Raw genomic sequence first — 22641 nt, 5'->3', positions numbered from 1 at the left:
AGTTTCCTGCAGGAAGACGTGAAAGCTGAAACAGCTGCCCAGCATTTCTGTAAATGTGGCTCCACAAAAACATCGGTGAGAAAGGTAGGTCAGCGTGTGCTTTATTTCGCACAGATGCATCCCTGGCTGCCTTCAGAGTGCAACACAGGGGTGTGTGGTTGCGTGTCATCCTTAGACAAGAGGGAGCACACTGCTCACTCAAGTGTGTGGGCGGGCACTAGGACCTGCGTGATCCCTACAGCACACAAGACTGACACAGACACTTCTGTGAGTTTGCGAACAATCAATGTCTCAAAGAGTGTAGAAGCGCGACGGGAGTGAATGGCAGAAGACTTTTCTTTCCAAGCCAGGCTTGGCATTCAGGATAAGCCAGAGGACTAGAACATAAGGTGGACTATACCGCTGTCTGTTGGGACTTAAGCACTCACTGGAGAGCAGGAACAGCGGTGGAGGTAGGACACTTTACGTCTTTCTTTCTTTCTTTGCTGCTACTTTCTGCCCTTGCTTCTCTATCTTCTGAGTGAATCGTGAGCGGAGGGCTGGCTAACCCAAGCCGTCTTTGACCTGATGTAGGGGGACCAGGAATCCCACCACAAGCTCAAGGCTGTCTTTACAGAAAATCATCATAAAAAGCAGAAGTAATTAGAGTGCAAAGTTCTTTTTTTCCCCTCTAACTTGGAATAGCTGTCAGGTTAGGTTTAAAACAAATACGCCAATGAGAAATTGGGACATCAGAGTGTGGAGTGTCTCAATCCGTAAAATCCAAAAATGCAAATTGATATTTACAACTAACCAACTTCCCTTCTCAGTCTCCAAGAGCAGTGGGGGCAGTGGGCTCCTGTCCTGAATGGGAACCAGCCGTCTCCTTGATCGCCTCAGGGAGCGACTCACGCCCCCCTTCACTCTACTACCAGTCTCATCAACTTAGTTGTGTTGCAAGGAGCCACCGATCAGTCCAATTTATAATTTTTTTTTTTTTTAACTGACCAATGCGAGTTTAAAAACACACACAATCTCAAACAGATCTATGCTAAACTCGATCATACTGAGATATCCTGCAAAGAAAATCAAATAAAAACACATGTGAACACACACAACAGAGGACAAAACTGTTGTTTATAAACCTGTCTACTCGGCAGCTTCACGCAGATATTGAGTCGTTGTTAGTGTTATAATAAGCCATGAGAAACGTTGGTTACATGGGTCTTTGATCACTGGAGACACTTCCACCCTACCTACACCGCACATCCCACATCAAAAACACGTTTTTCTTCTGCCCACTAAGATTTCTCCCCAATATATCAAACTCATTATGCAGGTCACCTGTGATGCTAGTGTGGGATTATTTATGACCCAGATCTGGTTTCCCATTGAGCGCGAATTAAAGGCCTCTGTCCGACAGCAGGTGATGTCAGCCAACCGTGAGCATCAGACAGGTTCCCCCCACAAGGGAGCCAACATGCACTCATTCCTACTACACATTTCCGCTCCCTGCAATGCACCTCCATTGTACCCTTTGACTCCTGTCCAGACTGCTGTGGTCCTTCTGAAACTATACAAGTGAGCAATGATAGATAACGAAAGTCGTGCACATCTAACAATTTATTTATATTGATATAGTACATTAACACGCTATTCCTCCCATTATTACAACACAGTCACACAGTTAATGTATCACTCATTTTAACAAATGGACAGTTGAAAAAGCAAAATGGTTTACAACTTGTATACCGTGCAACACCATGAGTCAGTCCTAAAATAACAATGAACTCCTAAGTATTTCTTTACCACCAGCTGTTTTGAGGGTCTGCTTGAAGACAAGGCATCTAAAATGTACAGGAGTCAAACAGGCTTCAATACTGTAGGCCTCTGTCCAAAAACCTGAGAGTAACACTAAACGCTGGAGAAATGTCCAGAGAAAAGATCAAAATATTGCTTATGCTCTAAAATATTAATCTCTAAATGAATGGTAACAACTACACAAATTTTTACCTGTTTTATTTGTGAAGCTGAGACTATTAAAATGAATACAGCAAAGACGTGGAAAAGTATGAACATACCAATACAATATATGTGTTCACTTCATATCAACATGATTCAATTATTCAAAATAATATGTAACACAAAATTTTATTACGGAATAAATATGTATATCTTGACAAACTGAAGTATTTCCAGTAAAAGATGGTCCCCCTGTAATGCAGCCATTGCTTGTAGTGGAAAGGCCACAAGATAAGCACACACAAGACTAATATGTGGGCAACCTCTTGACACGTGGTATATGTGCCTCACTAGAAATACAAAAATATTTACCATTTTCATCCCAGAACAAAAATTCTGGAAAAGCAGAATACTTAGCCCAGGCATGCCTGCACATTTGTACTTGCATAAACAGTTTGGATGTCTGTGGGACTCTGCTTTAGTTTGACCAGAGGCATCTGCACTACATTCCTATCACTTCTTCTGATTTCTCCCCTTGTAAGCTTCCATTAGCATGTCTGGAGTTTGACACAACGCATCATGGGTTGTACTTGCTGTATGTCACATTTGACAATTCCTTTTGAAGGTATTAAGGTATTAATCAGACATCTCCTCTGCTCACTTCAAAAAAGCCATGAAGCTTGTTTAGCTTCTGTGTTTGAGAGGGAGCAGTGGTATCAATTAACTGATGGGATACCCATGAGGTCACCACCTGTTGAAGGTCTTAGGAGTAAACTGTAATGGATATATACTGTACATTCATCTGTTCCTAACTTTGTTGGGACAAAGATAATTAGTTAAATAGTTAATTTTCTTCACCTGATTTTTTTAAAGGAAACTGTAAATTTTTCGAACTTCGAGTTATTGTCGTGTATTTACGAATAATACTGTCAATGAAAGGTCCTCAAAAATAAAGTGAGTGCGAGCGAGATCGAAGCGTTTTGTTCTACATTAAAAGTGTCAGCTGACTGAAAAAAACAATAACATACATGGTACATGGTACACTTGCTTTCAATAGTACCATATAAACAGTTTTCTTAAGGAATCACCACTATATATTTGTTTGTGTTCATCGTAAGTCCATGATGTATGTTACAACTTCTGCTCCCTGTTAGCCAGAAGCAGAATATAGCCACATTGCTTTGTAAAAGCTCATACATTATCTACTGAGTTTTGTTTGACAAGTGAAAGTTATAACAGTGCTATGTCTGATAAGATGGTAGTTAAAAACTATGCTGGCATAGTCTAAATACTGCTAATTTCCAGGCTCTTTCTACTATGTTACACTATGCTACTTTGTCCCAGCAGACATACTTACACTACTACACTTGTGTAAACCCCCCCCCCATCCCTTCATCAGCACAGACAGGGAGCAGGTGGGGGGTATTGAAGTGATGTTTCCACATGTTCATGTGCGTTTTGTGGAATAACTCCAGCTGCTATGTTCCACTGTGTGAAGCCCAAGGCCCCTATAATTCCGTTCTCTCAATTTATACCATTATGTATACAGTTCTGCAAAGCTGATCTCTCTGTCTAAGCATCTCTAGTAAAGTGGGGGAAGCGTTCAATGGATAATTAACAGCATCTGGAAATATGTGTGTTCAACAAAAGGAATGGTGAAAAGAATGGGTTGTGCTTGTATTCCAAGTTCATTAGCAGGCCGTGAAATCCACTATGAGGAAAAACTCTCCGTGGAAAAACACTAACCCGGGTTTATTCATGAAAATACTATTTAATTTGTTTATGCATTAGGCCTATAAAAAATAACATACAGTATGCAATGTCCATTGGGATCAAATGACAAACAATGATATAAACATGCAGGTCTGACTCTTTGGCTTTGGTTCGTTTGCCAATGAACACCCACCGCACCATGTCGACTGTGTCATTCAACACAGGCTCACTAAACATGGAAACAACTGGCCCAAGCTGGAACACACTGCTCTATGGAAGGGCAGTTCCGGCTGTGCTGGAGGCGCCGCCTGTGTGATTCACCCCAGTTTCCCTTTTGTTTTTAACCCGTGACTGATTCTACTCTGACAGGCCCTAATAAATATCTCTGAGTACAGTCACAGAGCAGAGTTGCGTCACTTTACCATGAGGGGGTAAACACAGATTTTTAATTTTTTTGTTCTGATGTTTTACAGTAGAAGTAACAAGTCCAAGATTTCAGACTGGAAGTAAAGTGTTGTGATGAATTCAAGCGAAACACGCACACACATTTTCCGAACCGTTTGTCCCATACGGGGTAGCGGGGAACCGAAGCCTACCCGGCAACACAGGGCGTAAGGCCGGAGGGGGAGGGGACACACCCAGGATGGGACGCCAGTCCATCACAAGGCACCCCAAGTGGGGCTTGAACCCCAGACCCACTGGAGAGCAGGACCCGGTCCAACCCACTGCACCACCATGCCCCCCTCAAGTGAAACATTCATTTATATTTGTTAGATCATTGCATGCCATAAGGTCACATCTGATTCAAACAGGATTGGGCCAAAACAGCTGTCTTCAGCCCCCAAAATAATGGAACCATCATGAGAACAGAGTACTGCTGATTCCAGGAATCTGAAATAATTCCTAAACATTTTTGTATCTGGCACTTCAGTGTCTAGGACTGTCATTTTTGCTTTTCAGAAATGACAGAAGACTAAACAGCAGGGTTTCTAAACATTGCATTTCTGGGAACCACATACATTTTTCCATCCATTCATCCATCGCTTGCCCCAAGTGAGGTTGTGGTGAGCCTTACCTGGCAACACACTGCACAGGGCAAAAGGGGGAGGGGTCACACCCAGGACGGAATGCCAGTCTGTTGCAAGGCACTCCAAGCAGGGCTCGAACCCCAGACCCGCCACAGAAGGGGCACTGGCAGATCCAGAAAATCCAGAGAAGCAAAAACAAATTGCAGACAAAAGTTTGAATTGATTCAGAGAAGGTGAGAAAGGGGTGGCGCTCACACTGGATAGCATAATAGTCTGAAGGTCTGCACTCAAATGGTTTTCATGCTAATTCCCCAGAATGACACAAAATCCCTCCATTGGAAGAAATAAGGAAAGGCTGTACATGACAAAATAAAAGGTAAACAACCTGCTGTTTTTGACTACCTACAAACAAAGCAGAGTGAAGCATAACCAACCCATCAGAAGTACATTCTTTTGGGGGGGATACGGTTTGATCCAAGGAGCTTAGTCATATCAGCTGGGGCACCCTGTATGTAAAGTCCTGCATAGAGGTCAATAGAGGTTACAGGGAACTTGGTGTTGGAATGGACAGAAGGACAAATCAATGTTTGCTGTGCTGAGAGTGCATACCTGGGCTGCACCACTAAAAAGCACAATCCATGAAGTCATGGAGCCATTAGAGAACTTTTAATTGAAGAATTTCTTAATCATACTCGGGTACCTGCCAGCCACTGCACTGAACACCATAGCTGATTGCTGAGTGGCAATAGTAGTACTGGACTTTCACATTTTAAACATATCCACACAAATCCTCTGTCACCACAAGTACAATGCCCAGGAAGGATGGGCAGCCACTGATCCTGGGACCCCCCAGAGAATTTTATCTCCCCTTCTTTGTAGTTCGGGAGTTTTTTTGTTTGCTCTCTTCCCTCCCACATGACTTACTCTACCGCTGTCCAAATTTGTTTTAGTGTGTTATCATCAAGTTGCATCACAATCTCATTCAGTGCTCTGTGTCACTCTGGTGAGAAGAGCACTCTTTAAAAAATAAACTAAATTCAACAGCAATCATGCAGTCAGATGTACTTTCAGATGTATTATCAATTTAAATAGCTTGATGTTTCTGTTACAGAATTTGAGTTCCTTAAGAAATATGATCAATAAGACTATCTTGCATACACTCTTCCTGCTGTATAGACAAGGTATTTCTCACATGTTCTCTACATGACTTTTTCTTTATCGAATGGGATTAAGAAACTTTTTCATTTTTTTAAATCTTTTGCATTCTACAATGTATGCATGTGAATTTTATTCTTTTTTATTCAATTTTATTCTGTTTCTCTTAGCAGAACCCCTCCATGCAGCTCATGTCTAGTTAAAACATAAGTTGTTGATGCATATTGAAAACAATTTATTTTCATTGAACGTGTTATATTACAGATGCTCCTTGGCTAACGATGAGGTTACGTTCCAATAAACCCATTGTAAGTGTAAAAATCTTAAGACGATAAACAATACAGTACCCCACCTACCGAACATCATAGCCTAGCCTAGCCTACCTTAAACGTGGTCGGAACATTTACTATAGCATACAGCTGGGCAAAATTTAAGCAGGAGACACACATGGGTGTTTAGTAGACATGATGGGATGTGAAAACACAAAATTAAAAATGCTTTCAACAGAGTATCGCTTGTTTACTTGCAATTGTTTACACTCATTGGCATGATCGCCAGAGAGACTGCAAGCGTGGTTCAGTGGATGCTGCAGCTCGCTACCATCGCTCAGCATCAGGAGAGAGTGTTATACTGTATATCGCAAGCGTGGGAACAGATCAAAATTCAAAATTCGAAATACAGACTCTATCAAATGAGTATCACTATTATACCATCGCAACTTTAAAAAATCAAACCATTATAAGTAGAGGAGCATCTGTAGTCTTAAGGGAGCATACAAGCACACCAAATTAACAAAATTAGCTTGATAATCTAAAATATGAAAATATGACATCTTTGAGAAAGTGTTAGTGTTGCTTTCTTATGCTATCTTTGTGAAAAACAAAGACAGTGGTGCATGTAGTTGTTCCACCTGTATTCTAGGTCACAGTATTATCCACCACCTCCCTAGGCAATGCACTGAAAACACAAAGCATTTCGTGATAGGGCTGTGATGAGTATTTTACACTATATATGTCACAGATCGTCTCCCTTTGAGTTTCACAGCAGCTGCCTAAAGGAGGAATGAGCAGAAATGCCGTGCAGGTCAGGATTTCAGTCCTTAGGCCTTGAGCTTTTTTTGGACTGAAGGACGCACTGCCCCGTGAGAGGTGAAACTGAGCTTCAATCCTTTCATCTCCACACACAAACATATAAAGAGCAGCCCCCCATTCATTGCACATTATGGTGAAACACCAGCTCACATGGGATGTTTTATTAACATTTTCCCCTTTTCAATCAAAGAAAACAATAACAGAGGTCATGGCTTTCTTGAGATACAGAAGCTTTCGTGAAAATATTATTAAGCAGGTTTACGGTAATAAAATATCTTTCTGAAGACTACAGAATTCTACGCGCAATATGAAAAATGTAGTACTGGATTAACAATTCACAGTGCAACCTTAACAGAATGATAATATAAACATTTATAGTTATTTTAAATAAATGCAGACATAATTCCTGTATCCTAGATTTTACACACAGAAGGAAAGGCTGCTGCCTCACGGTGGCTGACCTGTTTGGGGGTTGATTTAAATCTCACCCCATGTTAGTGTTGGTTTTCTCTGGGTGCTAACATATGCATTTTAGGTATATTGGTTACTTTAAATTGCTCGCAGTGAGACTCTTTGTGTGTGTGTGTGTGTGTGTGTGTGTGTGTGTGTGTGACTACTCTGCGATGGATTGGCGTCCCATCCAGGGCACACGCTGATTAGCCTTCTGCCCTGTGCTTCTGGGATAGGCTCCAGAGCCCAAATTTGGACAAGCAGTTGGGAACAGTGAGTGATTTTTTTTGCACCAAAAAAAACTAAAAAGTACAAGAATAAGAATACAAAAATATTTTCCTACAAATGCTGCTCAAGAAATTCTTCCCAAGATGCCACAGTTTAAAGAATATAAGCATGGCCATGGTTGAATACATATATTATATAATATCATCTCAACAAAAAAAGATACATAAGCGCAAAAATTTGTGTCAGTTATAATTTTCGTTGCCTGTCATTGATGTTTTTAATCTCATGCCTTTGACATTTGCCAGTGTGTTTTACAGCTCATTCCTTTTGCACATTGTAGTCATTAGGTTGTTAATGCTCAACAAGAGTTGACAACCAACAAATGCAATACATGCAAGGTGGACTAAATTTGTCCAGTGAATCCTGACATAATATGAAAGCAACTTTATTATTTCAGGAACGTATAAAAACACTGCAATGACCTCATCTGATTGCTGTTGAAATTACTCCCGTCTGTTTACAAGTACTTTCAATGACTACACCGCATTGTTAAAACTTGACACACATGACACGGCAGGTCGGTGTGCCAGAATTTCATTTTCAAGGGGGTGGAAAGTGACAAGAGAATTTGAAATAACAAAGGAGAATGTGAAATTACAGAACCGAAAAAAAGGTGTTTTACCTTTGTCTTAAGTCAAGTTTATTTTATTTGACATTGGTACTGTATACACGACTTCTGAGAACCTTCTTAACCACTGGATTCAATTTCAACATTCAGAGCAAGACATTTGTATACATCATCATGGGATGTAACGTAAATATGAACATCTGCCGAGGGGATCTCTCCCCCAGGTAGGAACTATCCATATGGATGCCCTTGAGGAACTGACACACTCACAAATTCTGCATTTGCACAAAATTCACTTGCAAAAGTTAATTTAAAAAGTTGAATAAGTCTTTTTTAGGCTTAAGGAATTGCTAGTAAACAAGGCTATACGCACATTCATATCTAGTAAAGTTCAGAAAGAATGACAAAAATGCTGAATATTGCAGGTACCACAATGTATCTGAGAAATCGACTAACACAAACTAAATACTTGATGCCAAAATGTGCACCTTGTGTTATAATGCTGTTTTTGGAAAGCAAATAGGTTTCCTTAAGACAATATATATACTCTAGCTAACTAAATAAAAGAATGTTTTCAATTTTACAATTGTGTGAGGCCCATAAGAAAGTCTGCCAATGAAAACTGAGACTTTACAAGGAACATGAGAATTACATATATTGTATGTAATCAGTGAATGGCCACCAAGGTGTGATTCTTGTCTGAAGTTGCTTGCATAAATGTCTTAATGTCGAAGTTTCAGAATCTTCAGAGCTGTATGTTTTAATTCCTGATCAGCCAAGAGCATATCAGATGTTCCCATTTGAAAACTAATTTGTTTTGCAAAATAAAAAAACTTTCACTAACTTTCAGCAGTGACTGACAACTGGGATGTCATTTATTCAAAAAACCAAAGTTCTGAGAAAAGAAATAAAACGGATAAATAAAATTTGCACATATTCCACATGCACTCTAAGTGCCATTTCAGTGCAAACCATTCATTTCTTTAAGTTCCTTCGACTGCTGGTTTAGTCTATTGCTCTGCACCCCATCCTTTCCTCAGTGTTCCAGCCAAGACAATCCTTTTGAAAGCTACCTCGTACATGAAGATGGGAAATTTATTCTGCTTTCATACAGCAGACATGCCAAAGGGCCCTTGGCAGAGAACAAAATGGCCCTTGCTAAACATTACCTGAACGCATGTTTATGGTGCATTGAAGTTGAGGATTAACATGCATTCTCTGTGTTTATAGGCAATCTTTATAGTGCTCAGAGGTGACGCCTAAACATTTTTACTTTATTGTGCTTTGTCAAAATAGCATTAAAGCTTCATTGTAGTGTAACAGCTGTCGGAAATGTTTTTATCTCCCAGATTGGCACATAAGAATAATAACTGAAAATGTTTGTCAAGAAAAGGAGGGTAGCAGACACTGGAATCACATAACAAGCAGCATATTGGATTCTAGGTCCTGCCTAGTTATCACAGGGAAAAAAAAATTCATGCCATATGTCTAATTCTGCTGTTCTGGAAGCTTCAAAGTTCAATAAGCATTGCAGAAACATAAATTAAGTCATGAGCACACAAATTTTACAGATGCTCTCATACTTTCCCATCTTGGACAAAAGGCTCAGGAACACAAAACCCTTGGCTCTTCCAGCCGTTGGACTTCTGGCACATTAAGGATACTAAATTCCACACGCACCCATTGAAAAGCCACTGACAGCAGGCCAAATGGGGTTTCACAGCTGGCCTTCAGGCAACAGCTCCCAGGAATGAACTGGCACACTGGCTGTGCATAAAGAGCACCTTTGGTAGACAATAAAGAAGCAATGTGCTTCAATGTATTAAGTTTACGCTTCTTAACAACAGGTCTTATATGATCAGGCAAAAATTTATATTTCTACCCTCCCCTCAGATGAGGGACAAGACCAAGCTTGCGTGGAAACACCCTTCCATGCAACAAGTGAAAGTTTACAGAAATCGGCAGCAGATCATCCACTAAATCTCTGTTGGTCACAAGATGAAAACACAGATTTGCAGATGAACCGCAACACATCAGATTGACTGTGATTTTACATCTTGAAACTTTTTCACTGAGAAAAGATGAAAGGAAATATATTCAATTGTCTTTTTTTTTTACATTTCATCGGTTAAAATATTGTATTGCAAAAGTTTTTAAAACAGTCGTGTCCAGCTGCTGAAGTTTTACATAATTGTGAATTATTAAGTAGCTGTTTTGCAGACCTCAAAAGGAGCAAATCAAGGTACTTTTTTAATTATCAAAAAGAAATTTCTTAAAGGGTATGTACTTGGTCAATGTTAATAGTTCCCCTAGCCCAGCAGTGATCAGCAGCTATTTAAACTGTTTAACTTACCACAAACAAGCAAATTATGCTGACTTCTAGTTCCATTATTTGCCCCTAGTTTTACTCACGCATCTTTTCCTAAATGTGCATTTATTTTTCGCCTCCCCTCTCTGAAGGTTTTTCTGTTGAAAACTTGATGACCAAAAATAGTAAAGCATAACATGATTGACTGAATGATTAATTCAAGGTGACTCTTATGTAAGTATTTTTAAACAAGCCAATAGAGACAAATGAATGTTTTGGTTGGAACCGAGTTCTGAGGAGCAGGGTGGGGGAAACAACTGCTCTAGAACATAGACGACATTCACTAGCAGACATCTTTGTATTAAGAAAGGATGCTTAGTATAACAGAGTCTAATGGAGCCTATTGGTCATGATTCATCAAATACTACACACTAATACAGCTGTTAGAAAACAATTGTCAAGATAATAACTAATCAACAATCCAGAAACAATAGGGGCATCTGGGTGAAGTTTAAATATATGGAGCAACACTATTTAAAAACATATATTTAATTGACAGAATTTTATTGCAGTGAATATTATTGTACAGAACCACATGCTCCATCTAAATCATAGTGCTGTACAGTATATTCTTATCACACAGCGTTTGTGTAGAATTTCAAAAGACAGCTATCGCAGTCACCAGTTTGTTTTGCTTCATTTTGTTCAGAAGGGCAACTGGCATGCCCTTTTTTTAAATAATTGTTACTAATCATGAGATATAGTTATCCTTTGACATTTCCTCAAAAATACAGCATATTTTTTCCTAAATATCAAAAGACCTGCAATATATTTACAGTACAAAAATTCAACATCTGATTTAATTATCTAGAGCCTAGAACATAGGACTCCTGAAGTGAAGCATGTATCATTGAGGGTAAGACCTGGACAACTTAATAATGAGCTTCCCTTATGTGTTTATTTAAAAAGAAAAAGGGTCAAGTACAGCACACTCTGGAAATGAAAGTTATCAAGCATTTATTGCAGCACATTGGCTGCTTTTCCAGTTGTTTCAAAAAGAGGAGTCACATTTGGAACATTATGGGCTGTTACTGTTTAATTTCTGCAATTACTTTGTTTTCATAAAGCCAACCCAAGCAATGCACGTACACAAGTCAACTGGAAAAAATAACTGTCGTTAATGTGGCTAGTGCTTACCATAACTCTGTAAACCAACTCAGTCTGACTTACCTTAACTCTGTAAACCTTCTCAATCTGAACACTGCACTTTGATCCTCCCACTCAAGCAATCTCAGTTTCTAATCTGACACCACCTTCCTTCCAAGGAATTTTAGAAAGAAAACTGGGCTGACATTTTAAAAGAAAATAAAGAACAGATCTTTTATTCACGGGGGGTGCGGTGGCGCAGTGGGTTTGGCCTGTGTCCACTTTCTGGTGGGTCTGGGGCTCAAGTCCTGCTTGGGATGCCTTGCAACAGACTGGCGTCCCATCCTGGGTGTGTCCTCTCCCCATCCAGGCTTGCTCCCTGCGTTGCTGGGTTAGGCTCCGGCTCGCCACGACCCCATTTGGGACAAGCAGTTTCAGACTGTGTGTTGTTTATTTAAAATAAAAAAAACACTGGATCTAGTGCAGTCCACAGCAAAACTTAAAAAGATTTGGCAGTTAATGAACAAAGAATTAAATTTATGAAATAAGGTGTATTCAAGGCACCATTCAAAACAAACAATATACTGTCAAACCAGCACTGGCATCAGTGTAATAATCTATACGTTGGGTGTATCTTCTTCATTAATGGTCCATTCATCATTAATCATTTCATTTGCAACTTTACAGCTAATTCAGGGTCACATACTATACTTGGAAAACACAGGGGTTGAGGTAGAGTACACCCTGGACAGCAAACCAGACCATCACAAAGATACACACACTCATTCATAAACTACAGGCAATTTAAGTAGAAATTCACCAGAAATACATGACTTTTGGTTGTTGCTGTTTAGTGTGAACAGAAGTAAGGGTACTTGCTATCTTCTCAATAAAACTTTATTTACTAGTAATTAATTCTTCACACTTCAAAATAATCAAAAAACAATGACTATTTGTAAAAATCACATTTTAAAATAACAAGGCTATGGACTCAAATGTATCACATTCAGATTTTTTCCATCCAGGCATTGTCTGTAAGGTGAACAGAAGGGCAATAATGTAAATAACTCAAAAGAGCCAATAAACCTGATAGCAGACAATAGCCCGTTGTGAAGATAATGGCAGGCTGCCTGTTGCATAACTCTCATCCAGTGAAGGCATTCTTCCTGTTTGCTGCAAAAACTCCCTTGACTCAGACTGGACTCAATCCGTATGTTTTCTGTAACCTTTGAAGCCAGTTTCTCTGTAACTATTAACACAGAGAAATGGACGGGCTTGTGTAGAAGTAATATTTCTGTGCTGTGAGAATGACTCTCCTAACTGCTCACATGTAATGTTTCTGTAAGCCATGTTGGAATGAAGCAAGGCTCTTTGAGTGGATGTTTACATTGCAAGTCTCTCATTGTACTCTACTCACAAGATCCGAATCAAACACCAACATTTAAGCTAATCACAATTCATGATTGGAATAATTAATGTTTGCCTTCTTCAAAATTCCATTTATAACTCCATTGAATGGAAAACTGTTTTCTTCCGAGAGCTTCATTTCCCATCATGCAAACTTTGCCCCATTCTTCATGTTGTGTTTTTGTTGTGTGATTACACAACCCAGATTCCATAGTCTTAGCATGGTAGAACAATGTTATGGGTGTAGCTCAAAGATGTAAACGTACATACCTAACTGCAATGTACTGTTGATCCAAATAACGCACAGTACCTTACAGCTTAGTTTTATGCGAGTTTAAAGGTGAACTCAAAAACTGTGGGTTTCAGAGCATATACCAGCCATGTTAGTTGACGTCCAGCTTCTGTGTAACAAACACAGGCCCCAAATAAAATGTTGTGTGAAAGCCAAGGTACATTTGAATGATATTACAGTGCATCTGCCACAGCTCTTCTCACAATAACTAACACCCATGCGTCCCATTCCAAGAAAACATACTGTAAACAATAAAAAAGGTTGAAAGAAGCACCTCCTTCAAAACATCCTCAGTTTGAACTGGTCCTAAATTAGTCAGAGCAAACTAATGCCATTTAGGGGAAATATTTAAATTGTCACACTGAAATTCCTAGTCAGGGAACTGTTCAATAGGAAAAAACAAACTTCCAGCCAACTTAGGTCCATAACATACAAATGTTGCAGGCCTCAGTCAAAGTCTTCTATCCAGCTCAAGTCGATAAAATCCACATGCTGAAGGACTGAGGCAAAGCATTCCTCAGGCTCGTCTATAAAATATACATGCTGAGGAGCTATGTCTAAGCCTCCCAGGGCCCAGAATTTCCTCAGTCTAAAGTTATCAGTTGTCGTAAATGTCCAGTGGGCCCCAGCAGCAAACATACATAAATGGTTTTAGGGTCAGTTAAACACAAGCTATGGTGGAAAATTGTTCTGTGGCTTTCAAAATTGTAATTATGTTGAAGTCATGTACTGATACATTGAGAATAATATACGTATGTTTATATTAGATGGCAAAAAACTAATTGTCCTACTTAGCAATACTGCTGTACACTGTTGAGTGAAGTAAGTGCAGTGTAAATTCAGGAGTAGCAAAACATCCTTTCCTTGTAACTCATCACAAAGAAATTCATTTCAGTCCATAAACACGGTCGGTGGTTACTGAAGTTTATGTGTGTTGTTATGTTGTAGTGGGTTTTAGAAACTGAAGAGGATGGGAGAATTCAGCACCCAGTGTAAAGGGTTGGGTTCTCTCCAGTCCCAGCTTGCTGGATGCCTATAGGCTTTATGGGAGTGCCCATCAATTAGTAAACCTTAACAACCAGATGGTAAAAAGCCACAAAAGATTGACATTTTATGAAAAATCCGGTAAAATGTAGTAACATCATGTGACCTCCAAACATTACCATCATAAATCAAAAATTTGTGTCAATATTTAACTTTAAACTATAGGGGAGGGTGGGGGAGGTTGGCGGGGGTGAGTGAAAAAGCCCATCAGAACCTTACGACAAGTTCCAAAGATGCAATTAAAAGAAATGACTGAATACTTATTGAACAATATCCTGTAACCCAGACTGATGTGCACCTACCAAGAAATTATACCCATTCTTTCTTTTACATTTCATTGATACTTCTGGTATGTTTGCATAATATCATTGTAGTGCTTTATTTCATGTCTGAATGTTTAAAATGTTTCCCAAGCTTTCAAAAGCATTATTTTCTTTAATTTTGATATAATAAAGTCAATGGGAACTTATTCCCCAAGAGTTATGAAAAGTAACAGTAATAATCAAATATTAAGCCATAAGAAATCACATTTGATAGTTATGTACTGTAACTCCATGTACATTTTGGTGTAAAACAGTTTTGCTACAGGACATTTTTACACACACTCTCTCTCTGGAAAAAGAACTGTTTCCATGACCTTTTAAACAATACCTACTATTACGAGGCACTATGCTTCCTTACCCATCCTGGGTGTGCGTCCCCCTCCAGCCTTGCGCCCTGTGTTGCTGGGTTAGGCTCCGGTTGGCAGTGACCCCACTTGGGACAAGCGGTTTCAGTCAATGTGTGTGTGTGTGTGTGTGTGTGTGTGTGTGTGTGTGTGTGTGTGTGTGTGTGTGTGTTTCCTTAGGAAGTACATTGCAAGTAATCCATTTTGGAAGAGAGAGTATCTGCCAATAGGGGGCGCGGTGGCGCAGTGGGTTGGACCGGGTCCTGCTCTCCAGTGGGTCTGGGGTTCGAGTCCCGCTTGGGGTGCCTTGCGATGGACTGGCGTCCCGTCCTGGGTGTGTCCCCTCCCCCTCTGGCCTTACGCCCTGTGTTACCGGGTAGGCTCCGGTTCCCCGCGACCCCGTATGGGACAAGCGGTTCAGAAAATGTGTGTGTGTGTGTGTGAGTGAGTATCTGCCAAGAAAATAATTCAATGTACATAAATATGGGATTCAGACATCTACTGCAACAGATGGCTGAAATATTTTGACAGGTGACTCCAACCTCAGATATATTTTTGCTGAGACACAGCCGTGATACCTTATGATGTCTTAAAAGCACAAAATTACAGACAAACTGTACCAATCGCTAATATTTTTGTAAGTACAAATCCAGTCCAAACACCATGAAACTGAGATTGAAGAAATGACCTACTGGATACAACATAAAAAAGTAAAGAGGGAATTGTGATTGCACAAAAAACTAAATCTTGCATTTTGTAGTGCAGTTCAAATATCAAACGCGTTTCATATACAAAAATATGTTTTACGCAAGGTCAAGTAAGAGATACATAAACAAAACGGCATAGAGGCCATTGTTTTCAGTAAGCTAGTTACAAGGCCTGAGTGATTCCAATGCATTTATGTCAAGGCTACAAGACTAGTTCAGTTACACTTATGTTAAGTTACTGACAATTTTGTTAGTCTGAAGCAAGTTCATATTTTTAAATTGCCTATCCAAGAAAACAAATTGATGGCTTACTTAACTGACTGGTAATTTTATATCTCTCCAGTCATGCTTGGCAGCACAAACTTTGTGTAGGGAAATTAACTTAATGTTATTAAATTAGAGTCTAGTAATCAAGGACTCAGTTTATGGTATTACAGATGAATCAGTTATATCTTGTTCGTATGTTTCAAGTGAAACTCTCGTTCTAGAGTTCAGGCATTATGCAAATCAAGTACCGTTGGAAAACAATGATCATTTGCTTTATTTTTAAATTTCAAAACAAGAAGGCAGAAGAAGCCTATTTAGTGGTTTTACAATGCACCGCTTGTTTTTGCAGCGAACAGGAATGTAGAAATTGAATGTTTTTACATAATTTTTACACTGATGTACATTTTTCAGACACATTTATTTTGTGTTTATTAAATGTCAGAAACTGCAAAGCTCAACAAATTAATGCATCCTGACAAATCACTCATGAGGGTTAGGAACCACAACGAAATGAAGGAGGAACCAGGTCAGCAGCTCCCCATGAGACTACCATTACGCATTTAGTAGCTCTGAAAGCCTGGGAGTCTGAGACCATTTGCTGGGAGCAAGTTCCCATCATCACACGTGTCCTGCTCCCTGACCTTGGTTAAAGTGTTTGCTGATGTCTTTCTCTGTTTATAACGCAAAACCTGTTCATGACTGCAACCCCATTAGCAGTTTAATAACGTTCTGGCTCACAGGGGTGTCCACAGCGGGGAATGCTTCTGATTCAGCAGAGCACTCAAGCACTTCATATAACTACTGAATTCCCTCACTGGACTAAATCAGCTGTCTCGTTCAGAGTGAAATTGTTAGTAGTTCAAAGAGAATGGAAAGCCATGTGCGCACTGTGAGCCTCCTAGACTCCTGCTTTATAACAGTGAACGGCCGTCTGTTCATTGTAACTAGTGGGCAGTGCCCAGCCAACGGGGGGCAGCATGGTGGGAACCCACTTACTGTGTAGTTTCCAAAGTCCTACTGCCTATAAGCTAACACCAAGGGAATAAACTACTTAACTTAAACAGCAGTTTTCCATGGGAATTTCTTGAGAAAAGCATTAGCTTGAACCTTCCTGTTGGTCTGTGCAATTATACGCTTATTCAATCAGAGGGAGAGCTTCCAACTTCATAATCTGTTAAATCAGCTGTAGTAACTACAACCTCAATTTACCTACAGCAGTGTTATAACTTTAGATCAGGATGCAATTCAACATAACTGAAAACTGCTTTTTTTCGACTTTCTGTCAGTATATATAAAAATGAGACATATTTACACAAATACACTGTAGTTGCCGTTATTACCTTCACTATCATCTGTATTACTGTATCCACCCTGATACCTCAATGCCAAAGTAAGGTCATTCCCAAGGAGCAAAATTCCAGATTATGTGACTGACAGGTTGGCACGAGGATTGTCCAGTAACATGACTGATGCACAAAGTTAAAGAACGGTGCAATTTTGGTCATATCTTTCCCAACATCTCCTCCTCCATGGGATTGCAAAGCTTCATGTGTCTTTATGCTTTTTCACATCCCTTTCCTTGTGAAACAATGTACTGTAATTGTGTGCAATTGTACATTTGCATGTTTCATGTGAAAAGCCCTTTCTAGAGTTCTGCCATTATTCAAGCAAACTGCCATTACAGCATATCATGGAGCATGCCTTAGCTTCTTTTGACAGAGTGCAAAAAACCCCCAAGCACTTTTCTTTGGGAATGGTATGTTGCCATAGCAATAGAGTCAACTCCCTTGGCTCAGTGATGTGGGCACTAAGTATTTTGATCTACAGTGCTAAGTGCTGAAATCTTTCCTTGTACAGTGTAGAAAACTCTCCAAATCAAGGGGAAAAAACTTCACAATAAAGATTGTTAGACTTAATAGCCAATCAATGTTGCATATTCAAGTTGTGGACAGGTTAGTTCTTCAAACTGTCCCTCTGCAGTTGCTACTATCCTGTTCATATGCTGCATTATAGAAATATTGCCTGAACAGAAATATATGAAGACATATATAGAGAATTATATGCACTTTATTCGTATTATTAGCTTTAAGAAATAACACTGAATTGTTTTTATAAATACTTTCTCATGTATGAGCCCAGAGATAGGTGAACTTCAGACATCTGTAAGGAGCAACATTTTTAAAAGGTTTACATAGAGCCAGAGCTGGTGCAAAAGCTAAGTATTAAAATATAATTAAGTTACAAAGTTATGTTTTTTGTTATAAACCCTTTTTCATGAGCCTTACCATTAAAATATTTTATTGCATGTTTTATTCACTATCCTAATGTCCCTAATGCTAACATTTGTGCCATATAATATAAACCCCTTTAAAGCCCTAAAGCTTTCTTTCATTTGCAGGTGAAACATTTACACTTTTTCCACCTCCTCTGCTTCCCTATTGCTGTGTGCAACGGAGGTAAGTATGACACAAGCCAGTGAAGTAAAACCCTTTCTTGTTTTGACAGAACGTGAGCCCATGAGGTCGTCGACGCTGATCTTGCTCTTCCTGATCGGCGTCCAGGCTGCAGTGAATATGACGGGGGAGGATCAGGCCCAAGAAGGAGCCAGGCCCAGGAAACAGCCACATGGCAAGATCACTCACCCAACCCCAATGGACAACAGAACACCTTCTAGTCAGACAGAGCCCACCCCTCTGGACTCCATCCCAACTGTGGACCCCGAACTCTTCAGGAAGCGGCGTCGACTGTCACCCCGGGTGCTCTTCAGTGCCCATCCTCCTAAGTCAAGGCCCAGCACCAGGGCTCGACGCAACACGGACCATCCCCAGAACCGGGGTGAATACTCTGTGTGTGACAGCAGCAGCGACTGGGTAGGCAACAAAACAACAGCCACGGACCTGAAGGGCAATGACGTGGAGGTGCTGCCCTATGTTAACATCAACAATGTCGTCAAGAAGCAGTACTTCTTTGAGACCATTTGCCTCAGCACCACGACTGGACGCTCGAGCTGCCGGGGAGTGGACGGCCGCCACTGGAACTCCCACTGTACCAACACGCACACTTTTGTCCGAGCACTCACCTCCTTCCAGAACCTAGTGGCCTGGAGATACATCCGCATCAACGTGGCCTGCGTTTGCGTGCTTAGCCGCAAGTCCTGGAGGCACTGACTGCTGCTCCTAAAAAGCCACAGTTCCAAAAAGCAACAAACTGCAATACCAAGTAACACTCAGCCAAGCAGTGTTGACACTACCCAAACTCTGATCCCACACTGTACATTACTTTTTACTTTAAGTTATAAAGGACTGCATGTAATATTTATAGTTTATATGGTCAAAAAGTTATCTATAAGAAACTAAGTGTTGGTTGTTGAGGGGGCGTGGTGGTGCAGTGGGTTGGACTGGGTCCTGCTCTCCGGTGGGCCTGGGGTTCGAGTCCCGCTTGGGGAGCCTTGTGACGGACTGGCGTCCCGTCCTGGGTGTGTCCCCTCCCCCTCCAGCCTTAAGCCCTGTGCTGCCAGGTTAGGCTCCGGCTCTCTGCGACCCCTGTATGGGACAAGAGGTTCAGACTGTGTGTGTGTGTGTGTGTGTGTGTGCGTGTGTGTGTTCTTGTGTTGTTGTTGATTTTGTTATTTATTAAACACTTCAGTTTATGTGCAGGATGCCATTGTTCTGTAGATCTGCAGACAGGCCTCTTTTTCTAATTTGTTTACATTTATTTAATTAGAAGACACTTTTATATTACAGATTAAGAGCATATAAATACAATAAAGACCATCTCTGATGTTCCACAAAGAGAAGGATCATCCAAAAATACGTCTTCAAAAGCTCCTGTTAATGTGTGTTACATGTATTGCTTTCTAACATATTTGGACAATTTGCATCCTAGGGGTTAAATATTTGTTTCACATTCTTTGAAATTATCTGAAAAGGTGTCTATAAAAGTTCAGTTCATTGACACATCACCACACTGGGATGTACAGCAAATTATAGAGGGAACTAGAGGCGGAGGGCTTAACACAGCCAGATCTTCCTGATGTCCTAGGAACATATCAAATGGCCATATGCCATCTTCCTACACTGAAAAGTATGTTTTGCGTTCAAAAGCTAAAAGGCCACATGTACTGTACTCCTTGACCTTTAGTGTACACTCATCCACTTATATTTAGTCTCCTAATATCCTGTTTTTCATTTATCCAGTCAGCAATTATTTATTATTTATTCTATTTAAGATACTACTTTTTCCTTATAATATTGGGCATCATTTAGGGTGACATTGGGGTAAGCTATGGATGAGTCTGGAACAAATTTGAATTTCTCACCATAAGAAAGAAATTTTATATTTTTTATATTATATGTATCAGGGAATGATTTAGGTCCACATAACAGGATAATGTGATAAAAAATTTAGTAAATCACAATCTCTTGGAAATGTGTCCATTTTAAAGGTGCGTCAGTTAAGTTCCACCTGTCAGCAGAAACCCGGTGGTTGGAAAATCAAAAACTAAAGTTGAAGGAAAAAACTGCAAAACAAAGGAATGACCTTTCCAGATTTGAGTTCAGGGTAAGTTGGGCCAAAAGCCAAACTAATACAGAGGAAATAAAGTCATTGCAAAAGGGTTTCACAGAAAGTGAGCTGTTGAACAATATGCAAACAATGCCATTCTTTGGCCTACCCCAAGAGACAGCCTGGTACTGAAAACTTGAGATAACAGATCAGACATCTGACACCAGCTTTATTGCCTCATTACTGCTATTCACAATTTTAAAACAGCACTGCTGTGAAAAATATATATGTTAAAAGAAACTGCACTTATGCCTGACCTAAATTTGAGGAATGGTTTATGAAAAGATCCAGGACAGGGTATGATTTCAGACCCGTTAGACGAAGGTCTCTCTTTAACAACTCAAACAGTGAAGATCTTTACTATAGTTTAAAAAAAAAAAAAAACATGCTAAGAACCCAGCAGTACTTGTCATGTTGATTATCTTTAAAGGGTCTTCTTTTCATTAAGCCATCACACCACATTAGTGACATTCCACTCAACATGTTTCTCAGTTCAGCCAAAATATGATCAGGTGACCTCTTACAGAAATTTGGTAGGCGGGGTCAAGCATGCTAAGAGGTCATGACAAACATCAGGAATATAAGGCTGTAATACAGAGGTGACCAGTTCACAAGTTCAGCTCAGGGCCCACCTGTAGATGTTTGCGTAGCATCATTGCGCCCCTCAGAGATGAGTGATGATCCAGCAAGACCCCCTGCTGCCTGAAGAGACATGTCCAAATCGCAGGTAAAATGCAAATGTCACTCTATGGAACAAAAATAAGATCACTTTATGCACTACTCTGGGTTTTTAAAACTTCAAAAAGTTGTGATAATGAGCACACATTTTCTTTCATGCAGTATGCAGCCAGGCAACCTATTATTTGTGTAGTATTTAATGGTGAAAATGCTACGAACAATAAGTGCTTTGGCCCAGAGTAATGTATTCCAGAAATAATGGTTTTGAACTCAACTATACTTTGAGTAAATAAAAAGTTTTCATGATTATTCATTATAAATCTTCATCATCGTCACTGGAGTACAAACACTGTCACCTGTAACTGATTTATTATGGAAGGCTTCAGTTTTACAGAATGACATCATCATCTACGTGGAGGACAGTGTGGTTCATAATTTCACACTCAACAGAAGGGTGAGTTCCAGTCCCACAGGTGACCATTCGCTATGCAACATGTTTGGCATTAACAAATTTGTACACAGGGTTTGTGCATCAATTCCAGACCTTTTGTATGGAAGGCAGATTATCAGCAATTTGAGGTGGATTGCATTGCACAGCAGACACCCAAACGTGAAATACAAATTCCATGTGCAAAAACAGTCATGCTCACTCAGACAGGCCACAGCAAAAGGTAAGAGAGCAGCAGCAACTTAGCAGCAGACAAAACTTTTTAGCACAACCATTCCAACACAGCAGTCAGAGGGTTTTTCCAGAGAGCTGGTTGTTTCCCCATTAAATCACACATCAGTTTTCCCAGAACAGGGGGATAAATGAAGGCACTGATTGAGAACGTGTGTTTACTCTGTGTTTACTCTAGTCAAGAGAAAATTCCAAGTTGTGCTGTCACGGAAACCTGAATTATTGGCAGCTTGTGCCATGAGGTCAGAAATTACATTTTTGCCATGATGAAAGGAAAAAATCAAATGAACAGGTCCAAAAAAACTGGTTTCTTTGTTGGATCTGCATCATTAGAACAAAACACAGAAGTCTATTACTGCCCTCTAGTCTTCACTCAGCAAAAAAAAATCCATTCTTCTTACCTGCCACTGGAGTGCTGTGGACTCTTGGTGACCGCATAAATGGAGTGCCTTCTTAAAAGCCTATCCTCTTGGTCTCATTTTTCAACCTGAAACCAGTGCTGAGAAAAGGACATTTGCTCTTTTATTTATGCATGGTCAAGTTACCAGACTGTCAAATACAATTTTGGCCCTCTGTCTATTGATTTTTACTCGCAGAAAGAAGAATGTGACGTGTCGTTTGCTCATATGAGAGATGTAAAAAATCAAAA

The 22641-nt window shown here is 40.0% G+C and overlaps 1 protein-coding gene across 1 annotated transcript; it reads left to right on the top strand.

Annotated features, from left to right (window-relative positions):
* The first annotated feature begins 313 nt into the window (after positions 1–313).
* On the top strand, positions 314–19489 carry ngfb (nerve growth factor b (beta polypeptide)). The gene is made up of 2 exons (XM_018725530.1): positions 314–452; positions 18578–19489. Exon 2 carries the CDS (start codon positions 18589–18591, stop codon positions 19237–19239), a length of 651 nt encoding a protein of 216 aa, XP_018581046.1. The 5' UTR covers positions 314–452; positions 18578–18588; the 3' UTR covers positions 19240–19489.
* Positions 19490–22641: the final 3152 nt, after the last annotated feature.

This window comes from Scleropages formosus, chromosome 22 (genome assembly GCF_900964775.1).
Source record: "Scleropages formosus chromosome 22, fSclFor1.1, whole genome shotgun sequence".
NCBI classification, from domain to species: Eukaryota; Metazoa; Chordata; class Actinopteri; order Osteoglossiformes; family Osteoglossidae; genus Scleropages; species Scleropages formosus.
This window is presented reverse-complemented; position numbering and strand designations above follow the sequence as displayed.

Coding starts and splice junctions, on each gene's coding strand:
- ngfb (XM_018725530.1), top strand. CDS start 18,589: ATGAGGTCGTCGACGCTGATCTTGCTCTTCCTGATCGGCGTCCAGGCT.